Source organism: Penaeus japonicus, unplaced genomic scaffold (genome assembly GCF_977035675.1).
Source record: "Penaeus japonicus unplaced genomic scaffold, GWHDUDI00000001_assembly GWHDUDI00000009, whole genome shotgun sequence".
Taxonomy (NCBI): domain Eukaryota; kingdom Metazoa; phylum Arthropoda; class Malacostraca; order Decapoda; family Penaeidae; genus Penaeus; species Penaeus japonicus.
The window spans coordinates 21,387,020-21,407,019 of record NW_028234411.1 but is presented as its reverse complement, the minus strand read 5'-3'; the positions used below and the strand labels follow the sequence as shown (position 1 = coordinate 21,407,019).

General features: G+C 40.5%; 2 protein-coding genes across 4 annotated transcripts in view; one reads left to right on the top strand and one right to left on the bottom strand.

Annotated features, from left to right (window-relative positions):
* The window catches only part of LOC122248862 (uncharacterized), a 13,027-nt gene extending 9,690 nt beyond the window's left edge, over positions 1 to 3,337 (top strand). For all 3 annotated transcript variants that reach the window (XM_043009193.2, XM_043009192.2, XM_043009195.2), the window contains exons 4-6: positions 1,299 to 1,408; positions 2,256 to 2,426; positions 2,572 to 3,337. In XM_043009193.2, the coding sequence (XP_042865127.1) occupies positions 1,299 to 1,408; positions 2,256 to 2,426; positions 2,572 to 2,689 (399 nt within the window). In that variant the 3' untranslated portion in view covers positions 2,690 to 3,337. The remainder of the gene's footprint in view (positions 1 to 1,298; positions 1,409 to 2,255; positions 2,427 to 2,571) is intronic.
* A 3,520-nt stretch (positions 3,338 to 6,857) lies between these two features.
* Prp8 (pre-mRNA processing factor 8) overlaps positions 6,858 to 20,000 on the bottom strand; it is a 13,401-nt gene continuing 258 nt past the window's right edge. Inside the window, exons 2-8 of the mRNA XM_043009189.2 lie at positions 16,715 to 16,953; positions 16,319 to 16,562; positions 15,816 to 16,070; positions 14,567 to 14,758; positions 13,979 to 14,305; positions 13,563 to 13,760; positions 6,858 to 12,861 (exon numbers count right to left, since the gene is read on the bottom strand). Of these exons, the coding sequence (XP_042865123.1) occupies positions 7,180 to 12,861; positions 13,563 to 13,760; positions 13,979 to 14,305; positions 14,567 to 14,758; positions 15,816 to 16,070; positions 16,319 to 16,562; positions 16,715 to 16,941 (7,125 nt within the window). The 5' untranslated portion in view covers positions 16,942 to 16,953 and the 3' untranslated portion in view covers positions 6,858 to 7,179. The remainder of the gene's footprint in view (positions 12,862 to 13,562; positions 13,761 to 13,978; positions 14,306 to 14,566; positions 14,759 to 15,815; positions 16,071 to 16,318; positions 16,563 to 16,714; positions 16,954 to 20,000) is intronic.

The window sequence follows — 20,000 nt, the reverse complement described above, 5'->3', positions numbered from 1 at the left end:
TCATCGTTTTTATGTAGAGATGGATGGCAAAAAGAGTAGATGGTACATCCAGAATAACAGACTTCCACAGGGCTCTGTTTTGGCTCCTGTTTTGTTTAATATCTACACAAACGATCAGCCGCAATACCAGAACATACGCAGGTACATATATGCAGACGACCTATGCATTGCCACACAGTCCAACAGCTTCAACATCATAGAAGAAAGACTTTCAGATGCCCTAACTACCCTCTCGGAATATTTATAAGAAATGGTACCTGAATGCAAACCCAAGCAAGACCCAGGTCTGCGCTTTCCACTTGAATAACCATCAAGCCTGAGCTGACCCACCACCCCTCTCCAGTCAACCTAGGAGTAACCCTTGATAGGACGCTCTCATTCAAAGAGCATGTCACTAGACCGAAAGGAAAGCTCATGTCATGGACCAACCTCCTCAGTAAACTTACCACCACCAGCTGGGGAGCCAACCCTAAAACTCTTGAGACAGACTGCTCTAGCACTGTGCCATTCCACCGCAGAGTACTGTGCCCCTGTGTGGGCAAGATCATGCCATGCCCACAAAATAGATACAGAGCTGAACAAAATATATTGGATAATATACTGTTTAACCCATTCACGACGGGGCATTCCAGCCTTGTATGTCACAATGCCGGGGCTCTCGAACGCATAGGCCTAAATCAGTTAAATAAACGCCGCCGCATGGCGTCCCCAGCGAACGGGTCTAGAATGCGCGGTACCGTAGTGTACCACCCGTCACGAGAGGGTTAACTGGTATTCCACCACCACACATCTGACGTGAAACATATACAAACAGCTGAATGACCCCAGACACTCACTATTTAGACAACAAGAAGTGAGGCAAAGACTTGTCCCACAAAAGCTTCATTACTGTAGAGGAAATAGACCCAAGCCAAGCTGCCTCCTACAGGATTGTACACTGGCGGGAATATGACAGAGGGCATCAAAATGAAGCCTTACCACTCCCAGATGAAACTCTCCCCCCCTGACTTAAACCTAAATAGGAAAGACTGGGTGACTTAACAGAGCAGGGGCAAAGTTAGGGAAAACCAAGGACAATCTCCACCAATGGGGACTTGACACCAGCCCCGACTGTCCATGTGGAGAAACCCAAACAATGAAACGCATCCTCCAGGAGAGCTGGTTGGGTCCTCACTGCTCCGGTTTAGATCTTAAGAAATTTTGGTGCGATAAGATATGATGATTTGTGTGTGTGTATTTTTTATTTGTTTGTTTCTTTCTCCACAATTGAAAATCTGCATGCTTGTGACATCCAACAGGCTGCTGGTGAGATCCCCTGCACTTTTCATAGAGCTTTTGACCTCCTGAAGGACCCCCTCAGCAGCCTCGAAACTGTGATAGAACTGGGATACCAGCGGATACTGACAAGGTAAGGTATTCATGTGTGCTAGTAATGAGACTTGCTGGGGATGGCTATGAATGAGATTGAATAATTTTACATTAGGTTAATGTCCTTCACTCGGAGTAGGTAATGTTCGTAAGGTGGATGTTCTCATTTTCTTCTTATCCTGCTTCTTCTTCTACTTCTCCTCCTTCTCCTCCTCCCTCCTCCCTCCTCCCTCCTCCCTCCTCCCTCCTCCTTCCTCCTCACCCCCTTCTCCTCCTCCTTTCCCCACCATGTGTATCCTCTGTATAGTGAAAACCCCAACTATGACTCCTCCCTACCCTTTTCTATGTTCTTTACCCTACACATGGATAGTAACTTTGCAGCCAGAAGTAATTCACTGAGTTCACATGCTTCTGTGGCACAATTGATTAGTGCATTCGGCTGGGCTGCCTCGTGCATAGCCCGGGTGAAGTAACGTCTTCATAAATCTCTCTGAACTGAGCTGAACAGAGTTCACAAAGGCTAAGATAGTGTGTGTGTGTGCGCGCGTGTGTGTGTGCGTGTGCGTGTGCGTGTGCGCGCGCATGCGTGCACACCCACGTGCATGTATGCGTGTGTATGTGCTTTTCAGTTATTCACCCTGCCTTTTGAAATCATTATAATTTCATTTTTCTTTTTGAAATTATGAATTCTCATTCATAACTCAATATTTGTCACAGTAAAAGGAGACTTGAAATAAAGATAATGTGTTGTGGCAAGCTTAAGGTATGTGTCTTTCACATGCCAGACTGGCAATCTTAATTTGATTAAGTTAACAAATCGGAAATAAACAATATCTTTAATCCTTATTACAAAGCAAGACCTAATTCCTTGCAATTCCTTGTTGCAGTGGAGGCAAAGCAACGGCTGTGGAAGGCGCTGATGTAATTGCACAGCTTGTCACTGCAGCAAAGGGTCGGATTGGGATCATTGCTGCTGCTGGCATCAAGTCCAGCAATATTGCAAACATCATAACACACACAGGAGTGACCGAGTGCCATGCTTCTGCCAGAGTGTGCAGGTTAGTCAGTGTTATTAGTTTTTTGTTATTGTCCCTCCCCTTCCCTCTTCCCTTATGCTAATTCTTCCTCCATCCTTTTTGTGGTTCAGCTTTCTCTTCATGAATGATTAAAATAAAATTTCAATATTATATCTCTTTCTTGCAGAATGTTTGGAGCAGAGAACAGCAAAGGAGCCAAGGTGGGCCATGGCAGTGACAACATGGTGTGGGTGACATGTTCAAAAGAAGTCCAGTCCATAAAGAGGTCAATGGAATACAACTGAATTGACTTGCTCCTGTGTATGGCTTCTGCACACTCGAGTATATCGCAGTCAGAGCAGTTATTCCTTTTACTGTTATGGTAAACTATGCTATTTTTTGTGATTAGAGACAGAGAGAGAAAAAATGAAGGGTACATGTGATGAATAACCCCATTTCAAAGTTTGTCTTTTTGTCAGCATTAAGATACACTTAACTTGCTTTCTCACAAACTCCTTTAGCTTCTTCTATGGCACAAATGGTTACACTGTTATTCTTCAGGTACCGAAGACCTCCAGGAACAGTAAACTGTTATATTAAATGGTCTTCTGGGATAGACACAGAATATATAAATGTTTCCTAATGTCTCCAAATTATCACCATCACATACAACTGACCATGTTAGATTACGATAACACTCCAGTTAGTTTCCCTGCTGTTGTCGAGTAGAGACCGTCTAGCTGTACGTGTTCATTCCTTTGTCCATGCATTAACTGCCTGCGATTTTATTGTGAAATGTGTCGTTAAGGGATGGAAGGAGGAGGAGGAGGAGGAGGTGGACTATCTGATATTGTTATCTTTTGTTCAAAACTTTCCAGTGGCAGTTTTTGCAGGGCATTCAAAGTAAGATGCATGTAAAATGATATATTAAAAATTAGAATGTAAGTACAGTTTCTCCTTGTTTCCTTTACTCCTTGTGAAGACATAATTATTAAAACACAAGAATAAAGGAATATGATATGACAAAGAACCTACAATTATGATGAATTGATGAATAAAGAGCAGTTAAAACTAGATAAGCAAATGCAAAAGAATTCACCTTGTGCCCTGGAAATAAGCCTGGAAATAAAAACTTGAAGACTTGGCATGTTCAGAGGAAGATTAGAAACCAACATCTGAAATAACTTTAGTATGGAAAAGCTGTATTAACTGTCAATTGGTAAGAGAAAGTCTAGGATCTTGCCTGATGGTATCTTATGATGTACACCATTTCTAATTCAAGAATACAGTACATAAATATTTGACAAGGTTTTGACTAGTGTTCCTACCAAATATCTTGCCTCTTTTAACCTTAGCTATTGGTATGGCAATCCTACCAATAAATTCTATCTGTACCCAGTTTGAAGTATCATATAATGCTTTTTATCAGCAACATGTATATGTGGAGTCAGTAGTATTGCTTGTGTCTTACATTTAGCATGTGCAGATAAATGTGTACTTATGCTGCATATTCTAGCATCAAAATAGAAGCCAGCATGCAGCAGTCATTAAATATTGTTATAGCAATATAACATTGGCTACCTTTCCTTACTAGCACAAAGTATTCACACTTTCTCTGGAAGTTTGGTTATTCCCGAAGTGTTAAAACAATCCTTTCCCTTCCCATATTCTATAAATCTTTGGAATATATTTCTTAAATGTTGTTTAAAACTAGTTTGTCTATGATCAACTTGTGAAAATATGTCTCATTTATCACAAGGATTATATTGCAAAGCAGTATTATATCCCATTTCAGTTTCCTGAACATTGCAGAAACTTGACCAAGTACACAAAGTGATTAATTTCATGCTGTAACCTAGATTATATGCCCGTAAAGAATGACAAAGCTCTACCCAACATATAAGGCATTGTAAACCAATATTCCACTGTCAATAAAATGGCATTAAGGATATACAATATACAATATACAAGTGCATATTAAAAGATAGAACTAGTCTTCTCTTCTCTATCCTTGTAAAAAAACCCACAAACAGGAACCTAATACTTTAGACAGAATAAGGTTCCGGGAAATGGTCGCCAACATCAGAGTCTGATAGGGCACTCGAAGAAGAAGTCTTCTTTCCCAGTTTCAGTATATATTTTCGAGAATGAAAATTGCAAAGAATTATCAATTCACTGAAAGTGTAAAACAGAGGGGAAATCCTGAACCCATTCTTACTTTCCTTTCAAACAGTCCTTTCAGGAAGCCTCCTTGACACTTGCATAAATTCTACCAGTTTAGTTTGACCTTATTCCCTTAATTAAAAACTTGGATTTTCATGTGCCTTTAATTATTTCAAAAGCTTATTTATTTTGTAAAAAGCAAAATAAGTACAATAAAAGTTACGTCAACATCAAAGTGTTCAAAACAAATTAATTGGTATCTGTGATGGCAGAATACATTATGCAAAATTAAAATGAGATTGGCCTAATAAAAATGAAATTTAATGGCTGCTGTATTACCCTCATGTGAAATGCAAAGGGTCGGCAGCTTTTGGCGAGTAAAGTTGATAACGTCAAACTATTTGTCACAGATCTGAGTAAGAGTTACAAATTATTTGGTAGGTAATACAGGCAACAGTTCTTTTTATGATAATAGCAAATGCATTCTTTGCCATGGCAAGGTTGAGTACTGTAAAACCATCTTAACCCAATGGTTGCAGTTTTAATAAAATATGTATACAATCGTGTGACTGGTTTGTGTTGTTTGGCACGGTGCCATCCGCATCTACGACCGACTCTGCTTTGGCAGCAAATCATGCCATCTGCTGTCAATGGGTTAAAAGGTTCCTTTAGAAAAAAACTCGAACTTTCAATTTTATTTGCTCCATACCCATTGATTGGTGCCCTTTGATGTCAAAATACACTTTGCAAAATGAAAATGACATTGGATAACTATCAAAAATGCCACTATATGTAATGGCTAGTAGTCTTGGTAGTACGTTTCCACGTCTGCCTCAGTTGATACTCCTTGTTTCCTTTCTTTTATTTGCATATCTATTTGCATATTTTTTGGTATAATATTATTGAATAATTATTTGATCATATTTAGGATATTCTTAATTGTAGGTTATCAGTACCAATCTGAGTGAAGAAAACTTAAATTATGAAATTATTTTTATTTCTAAATTCTGAATGATTCAATGTTTCTATCATGATAAGCATGTTTTTTTTTCTCTTATAAAAAACATATTTTACATTTTACATTTTAGCACTGGATATTTTTGTGGTAGATAAGGGAACATTCTCCGATGTGCCTCCACAACTTCTGTGAAGACATCTTGTTGCTCTTCATAATTACACATTTTAATGGTCACATATCATTTTCACTCTTCACTCTGCATGTATTTAATGTTTACTTCTCTAGAATCTGGTTCTTGCCATTATTGGTGTCAAAGAGACCCAGCAAATTAAATATTAACCATGATTCAAATATTATCCATGCCGACCTGCTTGATTTCATCGTAACTATAAATGAAAGATTTTGGCCTACACCTATTTTAGTTTCTTCTGGGACTGTACTAACAACAGGAACATGACCAGTTGAGGCCATGAATATCACTCTATTCCTCACAAAAAAATACTACAGAGTACACCACTCAAGATGCAACTTCAAGACCTTTCTGACAATCACATCTTTTCTTTGTCTGAATTTCACTTCTTCATTGACAGTTCTCTGTTCAGTGAGATCTCTTCCAAAATAGTGCTTCCATACAGCCATTACTTAATCAGTAATTTTCTTACAATGTTATCAGTGATTGTTATGAATCTTGATGGAATATTTTGGTACTTTGGTTGCTTAGAAAACTTTAATTTAGTGAGTTTCCAGGCACATATATAATCACCGCCCTGACTGCATTTCCTTTGTTGTTTGTTTGTCATGCTATCAGACAGGACCATAGAAACAGGCTACCAGAGTATCTCTCATACTTCACTTACACTATATTGACATTATTCATGCAACCTATTTCAAGAGGGAATAAGATACTTGACTTGAGGTAGAGAGCATAAGTGGAGTAAGTAATATCTAGTAATTCAAATTATTAAAAGTTAAATCTCCTTCATGACTTTTTGTTCATCCAACTCACTGCTAAATTTCTAATGCATTCAAGTGCAATATAAATTTAAATGTAACAAAAGTATATCTTGAATTTTTCCTTTATGAACCATGATCTTTATCAAGTATTCTAGGTCTCAACAAATAAATATTCTAATGCTAGCATAGAAAACTGTTATTTGCTATATGTATACTTTTGAAACCTTTATATCAGTGTTGGCCAGATACCCAATAACACACTGTATGACTTTTCTGTAGAGTTTATGAATAATTGCAAGTACATCATTCCAAAACGCTGATAAAGAATGTAGTGCTGACCATTGAATTAGTCACCGATATCCTCATGCTGATGTAACAAAAGGCCAATGAAACATAAATGGTATTTTCAATTTATTTTTTTTATAATTATTCAGGTATAATTTTCTTTAATTCTCCAAATGGGTGCTCAAACAGAACCTTTATTTATTACATCTTATGCATCATTCATGATATGAAGTTCACCAAAAAGAAAAACCTGAATCACAATCATACAAAATTAACTTGTACAAAATAAAAATCGTAGCAATTGCCATTCATAAGACCATCATCATATATCACATATCCAACTATATTCTACAAAATGAAGAAAAATATATCACTTATGTTACTTATTAATATGTACAAAACCTCCCCATTTGCACTGATGTGAATGAACACAAACTACTCAAGTGCATTGTCTCTATCTGCCCCTGCTGTGTCGGCCTCGTCAAGTGAGGAGAAATTGAGGAAGTGAGCAGGGCGGTGAACCTCGTGATAGAACTCCTTCGGGCTGGCGAGCTGAAGGTCGTACTTCATGTTAGGGTCGTGTCGGACTCCCATGAAGTTGTAGTTCCATGATCCCTGAAGTGGAGTCATGAAGAGGCCTAAGAAGCGGTCAGAGAGCAACATCTGAACCTTTTCGTAGTGGGACGGCAGGTAGCCCTTCGGGTTATTACCCATGTCCTTATTATTCCGTCCCCATTCAAAGCCTGATGGTGTGAGCTTGTATGCCTGCAGTGAGCAAGAGCCCGGAGTAAAGGAGCAGGTAATGACAATGGTACGGTCTGTGGTCCAGCTTGTGTTATCTGCCATAATGGTAGCATGTGTAGTGATGTCATGAGGAGACAACTGTGGCAACTCGTTGGGCTGGGTATGGATCCATCCAAGAGGCTCCAGCTCATTCAAGAATTCATGCCCAGGTAGCTTGTGTGGCAGATGCACCATCTGATGAGTGCCCCATTGTGGTGGCATCACAATGCAACGGATCTCCTTCACCTGAGGGTTATCTGGAGGACTTACACCATAAAGGTAACCGGCAATCTGTGTCCTAAGATCTGATATAATGATGAATTTCTTCAACACATTCTTTGGCAGGATGTATGTAAAACCAGTTTCCTTGATGTCATCTGATGATACATAGATGTAGTTAGTACGCAAGTGAAGGTTTGTAGCAGAGATGGCTCTCACCCTCCATTCTGTCTTACTGCTGAAAGTTGCTGTCTCATAGTTACTGGTGGTTGAGGTAATGATCTCGTCTCCATGCTTGTTGACCGTTCTTGTGGTGGTAGCAGTCAGCTGGGACTGTTCCTTGGTCTGTTTTTCAATCTCTGCAATTTGTTGTCTCTGTGCTGAGGGAGCACTGATCTCCATACCCAGAATGATGTCACGAATCTCAGACTGTGTTAGTGATGCCACATTCACATTGTTCTTCTTACCATAATCAGCAAGAATGAGGTCCTTGAGCTGTACCTCCACCTTGACCCAATCTTCATCACTCAGTGAGGGCCAGATGTGGTGAGGCTCTGTAATGGTGGTCTTGTCAGGTTTGAGGAGAACCTTGGTGCGGTCATTGTTGACATGCAGAGCTCGAAGGATCAGGATGAGACGGGAGAAGGCTGTGTAGGAAGAGATGTTCTTCAGCCAGTCATCATACAGGTTGAACAGCACCATCTGAGGCTCAGTAGCCTTCAAGATCAAGTCTCCAAACTTCTCCACCTTGAGACAAGCTTGGAAAGGAAGCTGCAGCTCAGACCCCTTGATCACAATGTTGGGGAAATCCAGTAAATGTACCTCAAGAGGATCCAACATACCCTTTCGTGTCACAATAATCTGCTTGGGCTGTTCCTCTACTGGGAGAGATCTAATCAAAGCAGCAACTTCTTCAGCAGTCTTCCACTTGGCAAGCTGACCCAGACGTTTCTGACCTGCCCATACTGAGGTGTGAATGATCTTCAAGAAAAGCTGACCTGTACGAGGATTGAAGATGAAAATGGCTCCATTAATGGGCTTGGTGGTTAAGTTACCTTCAAAGGTCTTGTGGATGGTCACTCTGTACACATTTGTATCGTCTACAAACCAGATGATCTGATTGGAGAACAATTCTCCATAGTTCTGGGATGAGAGGTAAGGTTCAGTGGGCTCTGAGGAGTAAAGTTGGAGACCTTTGCGGATACGTTCACGCAACACATACAAAGCTGGGTTGGCCTTCATGATCTTTGCCATTGCCTGCTGTATGAGTGGTTTGGCTCCTGGGAACCAATTTCCATAAGCACTGTGCAAGTTGTAGGCAAGATCAATTGCAATAAGCACACCTGTTGGTGATGGATACAGAGACATGTTATCTGTGGTGTAGTCCAGGAATTTGGCTCTGGCATATCTCTCGACGTCATGGGAATCGTAATCACCCCATCTCAACTGAACATCAATCCAGTACTTCTGTGTTGTTGATCCATCCATTGTGTCCTTAGAATCTGCTAGGAGTGATGGTTTAGAGTAATTCCACTTGTAGGCTGCAAAGAGCAAGATGTCAGCACAAGATGAGTTCATCTTGTATGATTTCCTGGGATGAATAGTCTCCTTCTGCACAGTCTCAATCTCCAGTGCATCAAGTTCTTGATCAAACACCTGACACAAATCCATCACCACAGACTCATGAATCTTCTGCCATAAATGGGCACGGAATATCTGGATAAGGGAGATCTTTAGGGTGGGAATCTTACCGTGCATGAAAATACCAGTCAGATCGAGCTGCACCTGGAAACCTACATACACATTAGCCCTGTTGATGGTTGGGGACCACCAGAGGGTGAAGCGACGGTTGGGGATCTGGTTCAAACCTGACCTCTGGGCATTGGTGAGCTTCTTGTACTTCATGCTCTCTTCAAATCCTGATGCCTTCTCCCAGAAGAGACCCTCCCAGGTAGGGAAGTATGTGCCCTTGAAGAGTGTGTGTTCGAGAATACCTTCTACACCTCCCAGTGCTTGGATCATGTCAGTACGATAGTTGTTCAAGTTCCACAGTTTTCCATCGTGACGCTGATGTGTCCACCAGAAGGGGTTCTGCTTGAGGACTTGATACTGCTTGAATTCAGTTCTAATTCTCCAACCCTTGTCATATGCCAGTGTGTGACGATCCTTCTGGAAGAGTGTGTTGATTCTTGGGATACCTCGATCCCAGGAGTCTTCTAGATCCTCTAAGGTTAGACGTCTATTCTGAGCAGTGGCCTCTTGCCTCTTTAGTGCATACTCAGCCCATACTCGCTGTGAGTCCAGGAACTCTGTCTCCCATGGCTGAATATATCTGTACAAATTGGGAATCAACTGATCTTCATCGTGACTCATACCAGATCTGAAGTGAGTGATACCTACATCTGTTTGCTTGCTCCATCGTAGATCCGACTGTGGGATGAGGACGTGGCCCATTGATAGCATACCAAGACCACCCAACTCCTTTGGTGTGTAGAATACCACAGGGGGGAATCTGGAAGGCATTTTTGAGTTGAGACCAATCTTGATACGTGTCTGAATCTTGTTCTCACACTTCACCAGGAGGTCCAGTAGCTCCTGAGTGTTCACGACAGATTCTCGATAGTATGTCATCAGACCAATTAGGGCAGTGTTCCACTTGTTCACAATCTTAGTGAATGTTGTAGAGCCAGAGGCCATGAGGATCTGCCTCACACGATTGTGGAATCTCTGCATGGACTCATCATCAACCCTCAAGAAGCACTGTGAGGTACGTTCCTTTGTAACCTCATTCTGAAGGTTCCAAACTCCGTCTCTGTGTTTGAACTCTTCATGGGTCATGCGGCACTTTGGCAAAATACGGCACTCAAAGCCAGCCATGTTGAAAAGTAGATTTGGATTGTCCTTAGAATACACAGACACAAAGGAGTTCTCCCAGTTAACAGTTGTGACAGACCTTGGCAAACGGTTCTTGATGTCCCAGAAAACAGCACGTCCCAAGTTCACGTCATGCTTCATGAGCCTCATTCTGGCATCTCTCGGCCAACACTTTTTGTTATTGTAGCCTACAATGTTCTCATTATTGGGATCAGGATGCTCTGTCAGGTACCTCTGGATGAGGTCCTTTGCCTCTTCTGCTGAGAACCGGAAGAAAATGTGAATTCTGTCAATGTAACGGGAGTACAACCTGATGGGATGCTGGGTTTCTGTGGCAACATCTTGGAAGTTCAGGAAGTCATTGGGCATTTGAGGGGGCCCAGCCATGTCTGCAGCACGCTTGAGACCAAGGACCAACAAATCCATAACCAAACCGTAATACTGCACAATGAAAGAGGCAAACTGCAATCCACAAATGATACCATATCGGTTGGTGTGGTTCATGTCTTTGTAGTTGATGTCTACGTTATTCTTAGCCGTCATGTAATCAGCAATGTTGTGGTCAACAATCAGGCGCAACAACCTGTTGAGCAACGTGAGATCAATCTTCTCATACAATTTCTCGTACTTGGACTCCAGCATGACATTACACTCACCATCAGCTGTGTCCCAAACATCTGTGAGGTTGTTGATTCCTTGACACCATTTATACACAAGTAGGGGAGGTGGTTCAGAATCACCTGGTTTCACCCATGGTGGGAAGAGTCTTCTCTTGTCTGCCTCGTACCACAAGTACTGATCAAGGTAGGCATCAGTGATCTTTTCCAGTGGTTCTACATCATAGACAGGTATAAGGTGACTGTACAAGTCCATGAACTCTATACCGACTTCCTTGAAGGCTCTCTGAGTGAGCAAGTGACGCTTGATACGGGAGAGTGCTTCGTGGGGATTGTCGTAAGCCTGTTCAATGAGACCCAACTCTTCTCGCTGTGACTGATTCAACCTTGACTTGACACTGTATGCTTCTTTCAGTCTCTCCAGAGCCAGAATGAGGAGTTTGGTGTCATGCTTGTATGACAGAGGAGGGAATGGGATGGGGGCAAAACGCCGAGATTCCAGCCAGTGAACTGTTGTCGTGTAGATAGCCACAGCTTCTTCTGGACTGATATAGGGACCATCTTTTTGGTAGTTGTGCTGTCTTTCTTGCTCTGATTTCAGATACAGACGAGTCAGTCTGCCCATGTTCTTCTTGCACACAGTCTTGTCTACAGTTGCTCCTCGGCGAATTCTCTCACGATTGTAGTGAGCAGTGTTTGTCCACCAATCTGCCTTCATTTTCACATAACGAAGGATCATGTTCTCAATGGGGGTGGGCAATCCAGGTACCTTCCATGGGATGTTGGCCTTCCAGCACCTCCAGGCTTCAGACAGATGCTGGAGGATTGTACGAGCCTTGTTCTGCTTGATGCCCTCTGGCATCATGTCCAGGATGTCGTGCATCACTGAGGCTCTCAGCTCAAGATCAAAGTGAGACTCTACTCGCTGCTTGGTGACAGTCTTAGCCACACCTTTGCTGTGTCTTCCTTCAAACTGACGTGAGAGCAAGTTGCCCAGCCAGCGCTCCAACAGTGGCGTGATTCCTCTCATGAAGAAGAGCCATACTCTCCAGCCTGGGGCCCAGAAACCACATCCAGGACCCTTGCCCACTTGACCCGTGTTAAACCTGTAGTAGATGACATGCTTCAGATCTTTGCACATCCTGATCTGCCTCATGAGCTTGTACTTGTACCTGTACATACCTGTCAACTGGCCAACATGGGCAAAGATGTACTGCAGGCCATCAGCCAGCTGGAAGGCATCAACATTGTTCAGCCTGTACTGAACATGAGCATCAACAACCAGCTTGGTCAACCTCAAGATCTCACGACACAGATGGAACGCATTACCGAACCTGGACTTCTTCCTCTCCTTTGTGGTGAGAGTCTTGACTGGTTTGAGGTTGAAATTGTAATCCAAGTGAAGGTAATTCAAGTTCTTACGATGAATCAGGAGGTTCAACATGTTGTATCCCTGTCGGCAAACCTGAAGGCCAACCTCTACCCAGTCGAGTGTTGTGGTCTGGAAGAACTTGGTGGCCTTGAAGGAGCGGAACAGGTAGCGCTTCTTCTGGGCCTTTGGTGGGCGGTGTTTCAAGGCATTCAGGACGTAGTACTTCAGCAGCTTCTGGTACGACACACGGACCTGTGAGGAAAAATCGCTCATTTTAATTCATCTATCCACATATCAATCTTCTCATACAATTTCTCGTACTTGGACTCCAGCATGACATTACACTCACCATCAGCTGTAATTATCTTACTGAGGCTTTACTATGAGGTTCCAAATCTTTTCACCACATATGACTTCATATATTTTGATTCATTTCACCGTGTACTCTAGATATAGCATGTAGTTGAATAAATGGCAGTATAAAAAATAATGTAAATATGTAAATTCATCTTCAACCTCCTTGTCTTGGTAATCATACATTGTTTATGATAAAGATTCATGAGGTAATGAAATTAGCTCATGGACCTAAAGCTCTATTTCTACTGCCCCTTGGGATCCAGGGACCACCAGCAGGGAACCAAGATATCAACCAATGAATGATAATGTTGGATCAAATTAGATAATTTTCCTACATCTGTAACTTTACACTAATCAAAGAACCAAAAAGTTAAAGTCTCAGGAATACAAGTCTCTGCTGCATATGTCCAGCATATTGTAAAGTGAATATGTATAAAATACCTAATGAGCAATACACCTCAGAAATAAAGAAATCTTTGACCTGACAAATCCAAGAATAAAAAACAATAACAATATATATATAAATGAAAGAGAGAAAGAGAGAGAGAGAGAGAGAGAGAGAGAGAGGGGGGGGGGGTACAAAAAGTGGATATTACCTTGACAGGTTGGCCAGGTGGACAGTGCTCTCTGTACCAGGTCTTCACCAGGGGGACATCAATGGCCCTCCTCATCGTACCTGACCTCATGTTGAAAGGTCGTGGAGCCCAAAGGAGTGCAATTCCATTAGCAGTTGCATCATCATAGAGCTGCCAATCCTTCAGGAGGGATTCCACACCCTCTGGCAGCTCAAAGTCCTGTAAATAATTATACATTAACTAATAAGAATACAACAATAACAATGAGCACAGTAATAACTTTATCATTTAATACAAACAGGAAAAAATATTTTGAGTATAAAACATACTATATGTATAACTTAAAAGTAGAAAACATATTGATTTAAGTACAATTAAACAACAACACTCTGACTACGACAATGAAAATGACGACAAATTAACAACAATAACATCACCTCGTCATCGTCGGGCAGGAGTGTTTCGCCCTTGACAGTGTTGCGGTGGGAAATTGGGTTGATGAGTGGATCAAAGTAGAAGGCAGGAAGGTCAGGATCCTCTGTCTTGATGTACAGGACTACGGGAGTGTGGTACCAGCTGAGATGCACGTACTGAGGCATGTTGTTGAAGAGGTAGGGGAACGCAATGCGGTACTCTGTGCGCACTTGGTGACGCACAATGATCTTGTTGATGTCGTTGAACTCGTTCCAGTCCTCGTCGGCTGGGTTCATGTCCTTGATCAGAGGCTCGAACTTGGGCCCTCCAGGGAGTGCCATATTTAGGGCCTGCAATAAAATGAAAAAGATGCTTGAAATATTATGGATGTCTCGAAGAAAGAAGGGAAATCAATATATTGAATCTAACAGTATATTTCTTGTGTATATGAATCATACTTAAAACTTATTCTTAATAATAGTAATGGAGTAGAAATATATATTAAGGATATATCACCAAGTATTGAAAGTTATTTTGATTAAATATGGAAGATTAGAAAATATAATATAAATTACACTAGAATCATTCTTTTGTGCCTTTAAAGAATATACCTTTGCTGTGAAGAAGGATTTCAAGTCGAAGAGATAGAAGTAATTGTTGTCCGACACATCTGTGAGCAGCTGGTTTGCTAATCTATACAGCGTTGCCATCTGTGGCAGAGTCAGACGCCACTTGCGGTATGTGGGACCATTCACATGTTTTGTGTCTATGAGGGGCTTGTGCTCATAGAACCACTCTGCAACCTGTGAAAGTAATTAAAGGGAGTTTATTACAAGTTTATTTTCTGTATTCTAATCAACAATGTCAGAATACAATCACTAAAACCTATAGACTTCCAACGATCAATCTATTTGCCAAAATCTGAAGGCTTTAACCCATTCGTGCCAGTTGACATCCTATCACGTGGTCGGAAAATACTCCCGGACCCGGGTAATAGACCAATAGAAAGTTCTTAAATATAATACTCTATAATAATCTGTTACTTTAGTTTAGGTTTTTGAATGTCATAAAATTATATAATGTAAAAGAGAGAGAGAGAGAGAGAGAGAGAGAGAGAGAGAGAGAGAGAGAAACATTACAGAAAACTACGTGATTATTGATGACTTCATGGTAATTTCTGCTTCTTATCAGTTTAATAAAAAGATCTGAGTCAAAAAACTATTATAAAATCAATGTGATTGGCCAAGAAATAAAATAAAATAAAAAATCACTAATGTAATACTACTTCTGATTTGTTGGTTACCCGTGATATGATGTCACATCACATCACGAGGTAAATGTACATACTCATATGTATGTACATGTAATCATATTATTCTTTTTGTTTTGGCAAATAAAAAGATAAGTATAAAACATGCTTTCTGATGCCCCACTAAAAGATTATTTCTACTTTCCATGGGTAATTCACATAGAAGTGAAGAATTTAGGTAAAGCTCAATAAAATAAAACACTAGAAAAGCATTACTGTAATGTCTTTTGACTAAAATAACTCCTCTGAACATGGGAATATTTTTACATGCCTTTACATTGAAGATGCAATCATGCAAACCGTAAGGATAGGGTGGGTGAAAAACGCTCTGAGAGGTGCAACAGGAAAGCACCCTAGAATGAAGCATCACGAGCTTGTTATCTTCCCAGCGGAGACTTCATGTCGTGAATGGGGTAATTGGCTATATTTGCCACTAACTTTTCTTAAAGCTAATTATTAGGATCCTCATCAATAAAGGATATTTACCACTGAATAACTATAAATAACCAAATCCATGAAAACATCGACAATACATAGACAACTACTCATACCTCCACATCCTCCTCGGGATCCAGCTCCATCTGAATAGCTTCCAGGGGCTCCACATCAAGCACGTTATCTGCAAAATCTAGAGGGGGTTCCTCATCGTCGAAGGGAGGGAATCTCATCCTCTTGAAGTGTCGACGATCTCGCTTCTCGCGTCTCATCATCATCCACATGGTGGACCACTGGGCAATATATACGGGCTCAATCACCCATGGGATCTCATTGACAAAAGTGATGGCTCCTGTGATGTGGTATAGAACCTGGAAGGAAAAGTTATTTTCATTAGATATTTTGACTGTTTTGTACAATTAGTAATCAATGATGGATATAAGAAATGGAAAAGGAAGAAAATAGAAATAATGATAATAATAATACACAGAGCTACCCCCTCCGACACAAAAAATATAATAATAGTAATATGGGGACAAAATTATTATTCATCTATTTTCATAAACAAAGATATCAGTCCTCTTTCTAACCTAAAAAAGCCAAGTGCAATTTCACTGACCTGCACATCCCTAATTTGTTCCCAGGGCATGGGCATATTCTCCAGTAGCTTCAGCACTGCATGTGGCATGAACTTCAGCGCTCCAAGGTAAACACGCTTGTCATGGCGGTACTTTCTGCTCGACATGTCACCATGGTCACGAATGATCTTTCGGATGTGCTCGGGTGGCATTTCCTCTTTCTGTACATCCACAAAGCCAAATTTCCTCTTCTCCGCATATTTTTTGTTGTGGAGCTGTTGCCATCTGAAGTGTAAGAAGGTTGGCTATCATTAACAAAACAGTGGCAAGCATTCAAGGCTTATCCTAAACCTAGGTACAAGCAAGAGATAAATAAGAGACAAGCCATATGGCAGCTGTTTAAGATGATAACAAAAAGAGAGGCAGATAGTCCATACCTTCGGGCCTTCTCCTGCATCTTCTCCAGCGATACATTTTCCACCGGTGGAGGTCCTGCCTGCGGACGTGGAATGGCCTGAGCCTGTGCCTGCGCTTGGGCTTGGGCTTGGAAGTGTGCATGCATCTGAGCATGAGCAGCCTGGGCCTGGGCAGCAGCAAGCTGAGCCTGCTGCTGTGCCATATAGGCCCAGGGACTGCCCGGGATCAGGTAGGGAGGCAAAGCCATCGTCTAGTTTGCCTGAAGGAAAAAATAAAAAAGTTAGTTTAAAAGTCGTAATCATAAATTTATTCCTTAACCCTCTCTGGACGGGTGGTACAGTACTGTACCGCTCATTCAAAAGCCCAGTGGCCAGGCGGCACAGTATTGTGCCAGCCATTTAATTGATTTAGGCCTAAGCGTTCGAAAGCCCCGGCATTGTGACATTCAAGGCTAGAATGCCCCTGTCATGTGGGTTAAAATATATTTATTTTGACTTTTAGAAAGTAACATAATTCAAGAGCCACAAACACAAATTTAAAATATATTAATAATTACATTGCCTAATAATCAAAGAGCAACATTGTAATACTATTATTGATTACAGTGAAAAAAATTCTTCTCCAATCAGCACTTTTGTGAAGGCAAGGAAACCTTTGCAATGTTTTTCCATGGCAAGATAGATTTGCAATCCTCCATAGCAATCCATCATCAAATAAGAAACCAAGGTATGGAAACTGGTGACTGCATGACAATGAATTATTATCCTGTTAATACTGTGCCTTTTTTTTCCCCAAACATCACAGGAAAAAAGGCACATTTTAAAAGTGAATGCAGGCTTTTTCTAAACATTTATCAAAATCCATTCACACATATACCTGCCCACACCACACCCCCAACTACTACCCACACAGAACTTCATTCATGCACATACTATAATCAAGCATAGATATGCACATTAACACACATCCTGGCTTTACTTTAAAATCAGTAGGCAGAAATATCAAGTATCGGTTAAGCACTTAATCTTAACCCCTTCGACACGATGACGCATATACTGCGTCATCGCAGCGCTCGCGTCAAATCCGAGGACGCGCATACTGCGTCATGGCTGAGTTCTGGTGGAATTGAGTTTTCTTTCTTCCGGATACTGTACGAGATCTTTCAGAATAGAGGTCGGATATGATACGATATATTACTTGACTTTCATTATTATTAATTTATTACATAAGAGTGGGATTCGTTTATACCAGGGGAGGCACTGATGGGCCCTGCTAGCAATCATTTTATTATTTATTTATGGAACATTACGTAAAAATATAAAACTTATTATGATTAGTTTACCATACTATTTCAATCGTTTTCTTTGGTCATCTGAGTGAGGCCTCCCACCAAGGTCACTCTTTCCATCTTCCTCCCAACCCATGTAAATAACTTGTCACATGCATATGGGGGAAGAGGTTAACTATGCATATTTTGATATATAACACATGATGATTATGTTGAGGTTTTGGCTTAAAACTTATCATATTCAATAGCGACGTTTAAAATTTGGTGCGCGCCGGCAGCTCGGATACGGCGTGAGAGGCGTTTTCTACTGCCCGTAGTGAAGGGGTTAATGGATACCATTCAAAGGCTTTCTCTCCTGCTGGTGCTAGGAGAAAGTGGTGCCATCTAGGTTTTGGATGTTAGGTGAAACCCATTTTGCTTAATATTACAGCAATTATTGTAATTTTGATTGCTTCTGTCATCATCACTTACTCGCTACTCCAAAATCATCAGACGCCATGTATGTCATGAATTATGCTGCTAAGCTATAAACTCATGCATCACGTATGTCATGACATCCGTCCGCAATGGGTTAACAGGTTAATATGGTTTCATGAACAACTTTTATCACATATAAGGATTTTATATAAGATTTGATATGATATATTCTTGAGGTGTACATACCAACCCTTGGGCATGATCAAAGTTTTACTGGCTTAGTAGTGTAGGACGGATAAGAAAAACAATTGAGTAAAAAATAAAAAATTAAGAGAAATATAAAAATTCCATAACCGGCAGAACTACATATTCTCAAATTTCACACAGGAAACACAAACAAGTTCTGTAATTAGTGAAAAGGTGACACCTTCAAGCACTACCAGCCCTTCCTTTTACTCTTTGTACTACATATATGCTGGCAAAATACAACTAATTACCAGGGAGGCCTACATGCTCTATGTAGCCAAAATGTAGATGGCAGAGTAATGCTTATCACTATTAGAGTGGGAAGTGCCAAAGTTACAGCATCATTGATGTGTATATTTGCAGATATTTATAAGCTGTTGTCTGATTACTAAAATTATACTTAAATAAATCATCTGGATAAAAATATTGGATTATATGTTCTCTATGATCATTACTTTCGATCTCTGTAGAATTTTGTGTTGGGTAATTACTACAAGATCATAGACAGAGTAAAAGACAAGAACTATTCATATACAACACAATGGAGAAAACAATCCTGGATTTCTACTATGGTCTACCAGAAAAGCTGTAGTTATTTTATCCAGTGTTTCAAGCTCTATCTTTCAATATATAATCTTATTTAGGATAGTTATTAGCAGCCACAGTGAACACCTGTTCCACTATGACCAACTCATCTAAAGCCATTTAGAATGTCTAATATGATGATCATCACCTGACAGTTAAAATGGAAATGAAGTAAACCTGGATCATCAAAGCCGTATTACATTTCCATTTCAAATGCTAGATGTTATCCATCAATACAAGGATCATATTACTGTTAGTAGATAATTGGCAACACATTAAATACTCATAAATCACTTGTAAATCATTTTAACTGTCCATACATGCACATAATAGTTATAACTTATGCAGTTTTCCAGACCAGCCATCTTTAAATCATTATTTTACAGATCCAAGACACTATGCTATGCTTATCAATGTCCATGAACCATAAAGAATTACCAAAGTCAATTCTATTTACCTCTGCAATCGGAGTCCAATATCTCTCTGTCTGTGGCAATTCTATATCAAATTTGTCTATTGAATGATACTACAAAAGCATATCAATAAAGATCTAAAATGAATCAATTTCTTAATTCTAAATTCGCACGTTACCACAAAATCCCAAACGGTAAATATTACGGTTCCATAGGCCTATCACTCTAAAGCAAGAATCAAGCTCCAATCAAACAAATTTCTATAAAACGGTCTCAAATCACACAATGCCGAATAACAATACCCTCCACCACCCAATGAAAAGTAGACCCTAAATAATAAACTTAAATGCCGCACAT